This window comes from Ceratotherium simum, chromosome 22 (genome assembly GCF_057802395.1).
Source record: "Ceratotherium simum simum isolate JZ-2026a chromosome 22, ASM5780239v1, whole genome shotgun sequence".
NCBI classification, from domain to species: Eukaryota; Metazoa; Chordata; class Mammalia; order Perissodactyla; family Rhinocerotidae; genus Ceratotherium; species Ceratotherium simum.
This window is the reverse complement of record NC_141921.1, coordinates 50,607,298-50,617,842: the sequence shown is the minus strand read 5'-3', so window position 1 is coordinate 50,617,842 and position 10,545 is coordinate 50,607,298. Positions and strand designations below refer to the sequence as shown.

General features: G+C 65.1%; 1 protein-coding gene across 1 annotated transcript; it reads left to right on the top strand.

Annotated features, from left to right (window-relative positions):
• Positions 1-6,100: 6,100 nt before the first annotated feature.
• On the top strand, positions 6,101-10,405 carry SCNN1D (sodium channel epithelial 1 subunit delta). The gene is made up of 12 exons (XM_014783720.2): positions 6,101-6,651; positions 7,566-7,773; positions 7,866-8,056; positions 8,203-8,291; positions 8,366-8,529; positions 8,637-8,735; positions 8,914-9,031; positions 9,138-9,216; positions 9,297-9,354; positions 9,499-9,557; positions 9,674-9,749; positions 9,867-10,405. The coding sequence occupies exons 1-12, from the start codon at positions 6,281-6,283 to the stop codon at positions 10,182-10,184; spliced, it is 1,830 nt and encodes a 609-aa protein (XP_014639206.1). The 5' UTR covers positions 6,101-6,280; the 3' UTR covers positions 10,185-10,405.
• Positions 10,406-10,545: the final 140 nt, after the last annotated feature.

Genomic DNA, 10,545 nt, shown 5'->3' with positions numbered 1-10,545 from the left:
TCATTATGCACCAGTGGCCGCTGCACGGAGGATTGCTTTCCCCTCCCACGGTCCCCTCCTGGCCCTGGGGGAGGGGGAGGCAGAGCTTGGCCACCTGGCCATGTGAGTGGGGCTGTAGCAGGCAGGTGGGGCTGGCCGGGGACAGCATGGAGAGAGCCCTGACCAGCGGCCTGGAGCTGGTCCTCTCCACCTCCTCACGTCTGCCTTGGGGGACGGTTTGGAGGGACATGAGAATGGCAGACAGGTGGGGGTGGCACGGTTGGTGTCTGAATGAGAGAAGGGCTGGGTGGCTGGGCAGGCCAGCACCCTGACCACTGCCCTCCCTTGAGAGGCAGCCCAGGACAGGGCCAAGTGGGATGTCCCCCCACATGTTCCACCAGGGGTATGTTGCATATTGACTGAGGCAGGTGGTGGTCATAAGCCTGGACAGGTCTGGAGGAGCCATCGCTGTGCATGGCTGTGGGCTCTGTGCGGCACAGTGGGGGTCCAAACCTTGAGTCCTCACCCTTCTCCACAACCCTGACTGCCTCTCAGGATAGACCACTGGTCAACAAGGTGATTGACCACACAACTGACAGTGGACATTAGGCACTGGCGCCTCCAGGCGTGGCCACTGGTTGAGGGCAGGCAGGTGGCCACCCTTATCCCTGAGTCTGACCCACCCAGGGCACCATAGGCAGGTCTGAGTGGCCATTGCAGGGCTGGCCCTGGACCCCGGGCAGAACACAGAAAGAGCATCCTTCGTTCCATCACTCCGCAGTCAAGCAAGTCAGCCTGTGGGAATCCAGCCTGCTTCCGCTCCCGCTGGTCACCCAGCCCTGGCCCTCCTTCCTTCTGGGGAGGCCTCTTTCCTTCTGGTGGTCCCCCTGCTGCAGCCCTCAGAAGATATCTCAGCATCACACCTTCTCTCTACCTTCTCAGAGGGCTCTGCCGCCCCACGCAGGGCGGGCCCAGCTGTTTTTACCACGTGGAGAATTATGTAAGGAAAGTCACCTGGGGGTTCACGCACAGGCGTGTCTGGAGCACACCTGCAGAGCATGGGCAGTGACATGCAGGGCTGGGGTCTTGGGCAGATAGAGACCTTTCTGCCTCAGTTTGTCCCTGTGTAAAAGGGGGATGCCAGCCTACGTGGAGCCTCTCGATGAGAAGGCTGTAGAGGGAGGCTCAGCTCACAGCCCTCCTGCTCGCGAAGCACCCCTGAGTCACACCCCGAGGAAGAAGGTGCCCGAGACCTCACAGCCCTCACCCCACCAGCCCCACCTATGCTGCCTTCCAGTCAGCAGGACCCAGGCTGCCCCGCCCTCTGGCCGTGGAGCTGGCGGCTGCTGCAGTCGGGATGGGAGTGGGCAGCTAGGCTGGCGGTGGGTGGTGACTGGGACCTTCATAAACCCCAAAGCTGCCCTTCTGGAGCAGGAGAGGCTGGGACTGGCCCTTGGGAGGGACTTCCTGCCAGCAAGCTCTGCAGATGGCCAAGCTGCAGGAAGGAGACAGTGGCATTCGCTTCTGAGCATCTTGGATGAGGGGCCACCCTCCGTGTCGTAGGAGCTGCGAGGAAACTGAGAAGGATTAGAACCGAGAACCACCTCCACCAATTGCTGCTACCCCCTCCCCAGTAGGACCTGAGACCTCCTCTGACCAGAATGGACTATCTGGCCAGGGCTCAAGGGAGGGCACCATCGAGCCAGCCTGGAGGTGACCGTGGAGCAAGTGCACACACACCCCACCCCTTGCAGCAGGAGATACCTGGCCAGACCCTGAGCCCCACACAGGCAGCATCACACACTCTGCCCACCCCAGCAGCTGGGGGCACCTGCCTGACGCTGTGGGCAGTGCTTGGGCGGGGGAGGCTCTGCAGTTGCACTGAGGAGGCCCCTCACCCACCTAGGGGCAGAGCTCCAGATGGGCCAGCCTCCAGGCCCAGGAAGGACGACCCCAGCCTGCCTGTGCCCACCAGAAACCCAGCAAGCAAGCGGAGCCTGTGGGCTCAGACTTCACATCTGTTGCCCCAGAATCCCTGCAAGGCCAACTCTGAGCTGCCCCTGAGTTTCCTTGGGGACGCCCAAGGAAACTGAGCCGGGGGGTCCCAGGAGACGCCAGGCACCTGCAGTCTCCAGGGCAGCCCCGGCCTGGAAGGGGACACCTTGTACTCCTCAGCCCGGCCTCAGTGAAGGCCACCACTCGAAGGCCCGATGGGCTGTGCTCAGCAGGGTGGGCCAGCCGTCCTTCCGGGAGCCGACGGAGGACATGGGCCATCGCCTGTGCCTTCCCTCTGGCATTCTCACGTTGGTACCACATACAGCTATTGAGGAGTGAGCACATGGGGCCACATTGTGCCAGGAGCTGGGGATGTCCTGTCCTGCCCCAGCCTCCACTGCCAGCTCCTCCAGGGGCCAGCGAGGCCTGGGAGGCAGGCAAGAGGACAGGCCGGAAGGGAGGAGGGGGCTGCCGGCCTCACTGCCGCTGGACATGGTCTCTGTGTCCTGGCGAGGCCCCCGGAGCCCCCCTCTGCCATCCTAAAGGCAGGCTCTGAAGTGGCCTGCTTCCCTCCCACTGGCCCGGGCACGGGCACAGACCCTGATGCTGACCCGCAGCCCCCGAGCCTTCTGTTGGCGCCTTGGTGGTCCTCACATGTTCCTCCAGAAGGAGGGAAGGAGAGTTTGTACTCCTGTGTGGACAAGCCGTGACTCGAGTCCCGAGGACAGGGTCCTCGCAGGCTAGCCCTCGCCCTGGCCAGGGCTCCATCTCCCACAAGAAGGCGGGGGCTCCTGCTCCCGGCAAGCTGCCCTTGGCTGGCTGGGACCCACCAGCCAGACCTGGGCTCCTATGGCCCCTCTTTCTAGACGGCTCCTTTTGCAACCTCTGTGACGCTAAGGATACAGGTCGCTCCGGTTCTGATTACCCAGAGCGCCTGGGGCCTTCCTCCTCTGAGGGGCTTCCCCAGGGTGGCGTGGCCTCGTCCCCTTGATAACATGGCCCTCCCCCTCCAAAGGAAAACCACTCGGGGGTGGAGAGCCTGAGACGCCCCAGGCCTGTACTGAATCTGGGGCTCTGCCACTGGCCCAGAGAGGGGTCTGTGCACCAGTGACATCAACTGGTCCCACCTCTGAGCCTCGAGCATGAAGAGGAAACTCCATTTTGCACTTGAGGAAACAGGCTCAGAGAGGTTGAGTAACTCGGGCAAGGTCACACAGCTGGTGAGTGACAGAGTCGTGATTCGCACCCACACCTGGGTGAGTCCAGGGCCAGCTCTTCCCCAAGCCTGACTTCCCTCTCCCAACATCACCAGTGACCATCTACCTCCTTCCCAAGGCATGAAGCCAGTGACCTCATCCTCCTCAGAGCCAAGGCCTCCCGGCAGGGCCTAGCAGGATGTAGGCTCCCTTCGTCATCCCAGCCCAGGTCCTCAGCACTGATTTAGGGTGGGATGTCAGGAACCCAGAGCTGGCCCTGAGGATGGGGCGGCAGGGCCTGAGCCAACCCCTCAAACCTGGGCTAGGCTGAGGGTCTGGTCATCTGGGATGGTGAGGCCCCTGGGTCATCCTGGAGACATGTTAGGTCCCCCAGTGGGCCGAGATGGGGGGATCTCCCTGGGCCAGGGGGCTGGGTGCCTGTCTTCAGCACACCGTCCACCTCACACCCGAGTGTGGTGTGTGTTCTTAGCGTGTGTGTGGCCATGACATGTGGTGTCATCTTCATGGGTGGTGTGTCATCTTGGTGGGTGCTGTGGTCAGTGGTGGCCTTCATGTCCGGCGGGGAGGCTGAGCCACATGCCACAGGCCCCAGGTGCCGTCTCCACACCCAGGCCCCAGGTGGCTCCCACAATGAGCGCCCATCCCAGTGGCTGGGTGGCTGGCCCTGAGGAGACCTGGATTCTGGGAGTGGAGGCCCCTGTCCAGTGTCCCTTGGCCACAAACATCTGTGGTCAGAGCTGGCAGTGTGGGCCAGGCAGGTAGTGGCAAGCAGGTGTCCCTCCCAGGCCTGGCAGGACAGCGGGCAGGGAGGTGAGGGGCCAGGGCCTGCTGGGAGCAGGAAGGGCAGGCGTCTGACCCGTGGGAGATCCGGGCATCAGGAGCAGGGAGGGTCTGCTCGGGAAGGGGCGGATCTGGCATCCAAGGGGGCTCGGCCCACAAGGGCCTCTCCTCTCCCTCCAGAAACCGCGAGCCCCTCACCCTCAGCCAGGGAAGAGGCCCAGGCCTTGCTCCTGGGCCCCAGGCAAAAAGGGCTCACCCAGGGGTGAGGGGAGAGCCCCCGGTGTCTGCCTCCAAAGATTTCCTCTTCTGGGTCCAGAGCGGGCGTGGCTGCCCCGCTGGCAAGGCCCCTCCCCACAGCCTTGCCCCACACCCAGCCGGCCTGTCATAAATAGGAGGCTGCCCAGCCAGTGTCAGCCACATCCCGCCTTGTCGCCTGCTGGAGCCACCACCGTTGCGGCCGCCCACCACGGGGGAATGGAGGCGCCTGCACAGGGAGGCTCCAGCCTCGAGGTACCGAGGGGGCGTGATGCGCTCCTCCTCCCATGCGGGGCCGTCAGGCAGGTCATCTCCTGGGGACCCCCTCGCCTGAAGCGGAGGGGCTGTGTCCCACACGTGACCGCAAGCGGACACACACAGGGCGAGGGCAGGAGGCTCACGTGGCCCCCACTGACTGACGGCTTGGTGCGTGTGAAAGCAGTGTGTGTGCATGCACACACCCCTGCTCCTGCCATGTCTGAGTGCCCACATTCACCCCGGGCATCTTGGGGCCTCTTTCCCAGGTGTGTGGACCCCACCCCATCTCGGGAAGCCCTGGAGGCTCTGAGCTCGCCCTCAGGCCCTGGCAGCCCCAGCTAGCAGGGAGGGGGCTCACCTGTGCTACACGTCTGGGGAGGGGAAACGTGGTTACTGGAGTCAGAAAGAACCTTCCGGAGCCCCTTTGCCTCACCTGTAACACACAGCTGAGGGTCTTGCCTTACCTGCGAGGGGTCACCGTGGTTATGGGGACATACGTGGGCAGAGATCTGTGCCGTGTGGGACCCACCATCAGCACCCCGTGCTGGCACACGTTCCTGGCCAGGCAACCGCCAGGCATGTGGGGGGCCCATAAACCCGAGGCTGGGGCAGGGGAGCTTGACCCACCCCCACTTCATACCTGGGGCCCCATGAGCCAGCTAGCTTGCTCCAACATGTGTGTTCCCAGAGCACATGGAAGCAGCCTGCTCGGGCACACCTGGCCGGGCACCTGCGGCTGAGATGCAGCAGATGCTTCCCCTGGCTCAGGCCCCCAAGGTGCCGGCCCGGGCCCAGTCGCCGGAGCCCAGGAGGCTGCGCCCCAGGCGCAAGAGGCCTAATGATTCAGACCAAGATGGGAACAGTGTGGGGAGTCCACAGGAAGCCTGTGCAGTGACTCAGTGCGTGTCTGGAGCCAGCAGGCCTGGCCTGGTCAGGGCCCCATGTCTGGTGCACTCGGGGAGCTGAAGGTCTGGGGGCCCTGGGTCCTGGGACACTGGAGCCTCCAGAGCTCGACTAGGGGTCAGGCAGGCCGTGGCTCCACTTCCCTGAGGCCCTCAGGTCCCCACCACTGGCTGGCCCACCAGTCCCCTACCCACTTTTCCTGAAGCCCTAGGTCCATGAACAGGGATTCCCCAGGGGCTCAGCTGGGTAGACGATGCTGCACCCTGGGCCCACAGCACTGAACAACCCTCAGGCCTGACCCTTGGCCCAGACACGGCTGGACCAGCCTGGCTCTGGCAGTCCTAATCAAACATGGCCGTGCTGGCCGCCGATGGTTGGTGGAGGCCTTTGAGGCTGGTAGTTGAGTCTTCCCAGGGCCTCCAGACCCCCAAGAGTGGGCTCTGAGGACACAGACACAACGGTCTCCACCCCGAGCAGGTCACCTGGCCTGCACCTCCCCAGAGGCCCCTGTCCCACTCGGGAGACGGCAGCAGAGACCCACCCAGCCTCAAGCCAGCCTGCAAACAGGGTCAGGTGGAGCCCGGATGCCACATCCCCTGCTGTCCCTGCCCCCACCACCCAGGCTTAGCTCTAGCCATGATAGGACATGCCAGAGGAGGCGGGGGGTGGCGCAGGGTTGGTCCCAAGCATGGACAAGCCTCTGACGGGGCCTCTTTCGAGCGTCAGCAGGCTGGGCCGAGCCGTTGGTGGCCAAGGAACACGACTCTCCCGGGAGTTCCCGAGGACAGAGAAGGGAAATCCAACCAGCCTGAGGTGGGAGACCTGGGCGGGGGTCAGGCGGGCAGCAGGCTGGGGCCCTGCTGAAGCTCACTTCTCAGACGCAGGCTGGAACCATGGTCCAAGCAACCGGTGGGGGACTCGGGACCTGGAAGTACCCCCAGGCCCAGCCTCCACCGCCACCATCGCCCGAGGACAGGCGAGGGGAGAGGCTGCTGGAGCTGCACGCCTCCTTCAGGGAGCTGTTCACCTTCTTCTGCACCAACGCCACCATCCACGGCGCCATCCGCCTCGTCTGCTCCAGCGGGAACCGCCTGAAGACAGCGTCCTGGGGGCTGCTGTTGGTGGGCGCCCTGGGCGCACTGTACTGGCAGTTCGGGCTCCTCTTCGAGCAGTACTGGAGCTACCCGGTCATCACAACTGTGTCCGTGCACTCAGAGCGGAAGCTCTTCCCGTCGGTCACTCTGTGTGACATGAACCCACACCGGTGAGGGCGTGGGCCTGGCTGAGGGACAGGGTGTGGGGACGAGGGGTGGGGTGTGGGGACGAGGGGTGGGGGGCCCGGATGAGGGGTGGGGAGTGGGGGCTGGGGGTGGGGACCAGGGGTGGGGTGAGGGTGGGGGCGGGGGTGAGGGGCAGGGTATGGGGACGAGGGGCAGGGTGTGGGGATGAGGGGTGGGGGGCCCGGATGAGGGGCGGGGTGTGGGGTGAGGGGTGGGGGGCCGGGGTGAGGGACAGGGTGTGGGGTGAGGAGTAGGGGTGGGGATGAGGGGTAGGGGGCCGGGGTGAGGGGCAGGGCGCCAGCTTGAGGGTTCCCGACTCTTCACCTCTGTGGCCTGCAGGCATCTCCCCAGCTGTGGTCACAGAGGAAGCCCCACTGGCTCAGGAAACCCCGGTCATTCATGACCCCACCTCACCCCACCCCTGTGCCCAGTCGGAACCTCTGAGACCTCTGCCCCTGGGGTGGGTGTTAAAGGACAAAGAAGAGCCCGTTGGGGCTTGGTGTGATCGGTGCTGCCCTGGAGGGACACCAGGCGCTGGGCACCTGGGGAGGGTGAGGGAGGTAAGGGTGCGCTTTCCAGAAGTGCAGCCTGGAGCTGGGCTTCACCATGGGGGCCCAGGAGAAGGTGGCAGGGCAACAGCCCAGGTGGGGAGGCAGCAGGAGGACGGTGGGGTCCACAAGGGTGGCCAGGCCAGGCTAGGCTAGGGGGCCTGACTTCTCCCTGCAGCCCTACTGCAATTCCAGGCGTGCGAGGAGGCGACGGGGCTGCTGTCCGCTGACCTTTGGGGTCAGCACCACGGGGGCCAGCGCGGCTCTCCCCAGCAGTGCCCTGTGACTGATGTGGGGACCTTGGGGGTGTCGCTCTGACTCAACGACCCCCTCCCTCACCGGCCCCTCAGGCCCAGCCCTGTCCACCGCCATCTGCAGGCGCTTGATGAGTTTGCCCAGGAGACTCTCTACGCCCTGTACACGTTCAACTTCAGCGAGAGCCAGGAAGTCCCTGGTGCCGCGGACCTGGACCCCGAGCCCGCCTTCCAGCTGGACCGCAGGATTCACCTGCAGCGGCTGAGCCGCCCGGGGGGTCAGAACAAAGTGGGTTTCAGACTGGTGAGTGCCCCTAGCCCGAAGGGTCCCCCTGCAGGTGAGTCGGGTGTGGGCGGCCTGGGGGCTGTGTGGACCTGATCCCGCCCCCCCGCCAGTGTAACAGCACCGGCGGCGACTGCTTCTACCGGGTCTACTCATCGGGCGTGACGGCTGCCAGAGAGTGGTACCGCTTCCACTACATCAACATCCTGGCCCTGCTGCCACCTACCCATGAGGACAGCCACCGGAGCCACGGCAGCCACTTCGTCTACTCCTGCCGCTACGACGGCCGGCACTGCGAGGCCCCGTGAGTGGGGGTGGGGCAGGTGGGTGCCACCCCGAGGGTCCAGCTAACAGCTCCCTCCAGAGATGAGGAGGGTCGTGGGCCCACAGGTCGCACCGTGGGTGATGGTGGAAGGCATGTGCTGGTCTGAGTGTGGCCCCTGGTTCCAGGCACTTCCAGACATTCCACCACCCCACCTATGGCAGCTGCTACACCTTCAATGGTGCCTGGGCTGCACAGCACCCAGGTATCACCCACGGTGAGTGCCCGCCCCGGGCCAGGCGTGGGCAGGGGCGTGCGGGCCATCCAGGCCTTACCCTTGGCCTCCCCCAGGGATCAGCCTGGTCCTCAGGACTGAGCAGCAGGACCACCTCCCTCTGCTGTCCACGGAGAATGGCATCAAGGTCATGATTCACTCGCGGGACCACACGCCCTTCCTAGAGCATCGTGGCTTCAGCATCCGGCCAGGGACCGAGACCACCATCGGCATCCGAGAGGTGGGCCAGCCCAGAGGTGGGGCAGAGGAGGGAGCCCAACCTCTCTGCTTAACTGAGGGGCCTCAAGGGTGGGGCTGGCGCATCTGAAGCAGCCCCCCTCCCCCCAGGACGAGGTGCACAGGCTCGGGAGCCCCTATGGCCACTGTTCGGACGGCGGGGAGGGCGTGGATGTGCCACTGCTGTACAACGCCTCGTACACCATGCAGGTGAGTCTGGGGCCATTGGGGGGTAGGGGTGGGGTGTGAGTAAGGGGGCGGGCAGAATGGGGGAGAGCCCAAGGAGGGCGGGCAGGCCGTGAGGGAGGTGAACTGGTGGCAGGCAGGCCCTTGGAGAGGGATAGCCACCCACGGCACCCCCAGCTCCAGTCCCCTGCTGTCCCCCCAGGCCTGCCTGGTTTCCTGCTTCCAGCAGCTGATGGTGGAGACCTGCTCCTGTGGCTACTACCTCTACCCCCTGCCGGTGGGGACTGAGTACTGCAGCTACACTCGGCACCCAGCCTGGGGTGAGCCCCCGACCTGCTCACCACAGCCCGCGGGCCCTGTCAACCTGCAAAACTCCTGCCACCCCTGGGTCACTCCTAACGGGCTCACCTGTGACCCCCTCCCCAGGACACTGCTTCTACCGCCTCTACAGGGACCTGGAGACCCACCGGCTTCCCTGCGCCTCCCGCTGCCCCAGGCCCTGCAGGTGAGTGGGGAGTGTTGGGGTCGGGATCCAGGCACCGCCCTGGGCACCACAGCAGGGTGTGACGGGATCTATCTCTCCAGGGAGTCTTCATACAAGCTGTCTGCTGGGACCTCCAGGTGGCCTTCCTCCAAGTCGGCCGTGAGTGCCCTGAAGGGGTGGGTGAGGGGTGGACAAGCAGAGCCCACTCTAGACCAGCCTCTGCCCCTGTGGTCCCTGCTTTACACTTGCCCATGCACCGAGCGCTGGGATGAGCAGCGGCCACAGCGAACCTTCTGTGCATAGGACTGGACCCTGGCTGTGCTGGGCAAGCGGGGCCGCTGGATCCCTAGCCGGAGCCCCAGGTGGGTGCAGCCCTCCTCCTCCTGAGGCCCGTCCTGGCCGCCCCCGCCAACCTCGCCCTTCAGTGCCCGGCCATGCAGGTCCAGGGCCTGGCCCCTCACACCTCTGCCTCCCCCAGGAGCAGCGTCGCCAAGATGAACATCTTGTACCAGGAGCTCAACTACCGCACAGTGGACGAGACGCCCGTGTACTCAGTGAGCTGGCCAGGGACCACGGCCTGGGGTGGGAGCAGGGCCTGTGGCTGGCCAGACCTGCTGGGCGCTGCCCCGGCAGGGACCTTGGCACCCACTCACTGCCCACTGATGCCACAGGTGCCGCGGCTGCTTTCGGCCATGGGCAGCCTCTGGAGCCTGTGGTTCGGCTCGTCCGTGCTCTCTGTCCTGGAGCTGCTGGAGCTGCTGCTGGATGCCGTGGCCCTTGCCCTGCTGCTGGGCTGCCGCCGGCTCCGCAGCGCCGGGGGTGCCCAGCCGGGGGCGGCCAGAAGGGCATCCCACCTTGGGCCAGAGGCCACCCAGTTGCCCAGTGACTGCAGGCCTGATGTTGAACGTCCAGGGGCCCGGCTGGCCTCATCTCCTGCGACGCTTCCAGGGGCTCCGGCAGGGGCCTCGGCTAAGGAGTCTCGGCTGTGAGAGTGTGCATGTCTCCACAGGGGAGCGTGTCAGTGTCTTGTATCTGCACGTGTGTTTCTGAGCGTATTGATGACGTGTGTCTACACCTGTGTGTAGGTGTGTGGGTATCAGGCCGAGGCTCCCGAGGCTCAGGGCAAGTGGGAGGGCCAAGCCGAGGCGCTTGGTGACTTTGGGCTGCTCTGTAATAAAATCACAATTCCACCTGGAGATTGGCATGTTTCTCCCCAGTCACCCTTCCCTGAGGAAGCCGAAAACCTCAGGCTGCACTCCACACTCCTTGGAGCCACAGACATGTCGTTGGGGCTGGGGGACAGGAGGACACTTGCCCAGGGGACAAGCCCAGCCCAGAGCATCCTTGCCA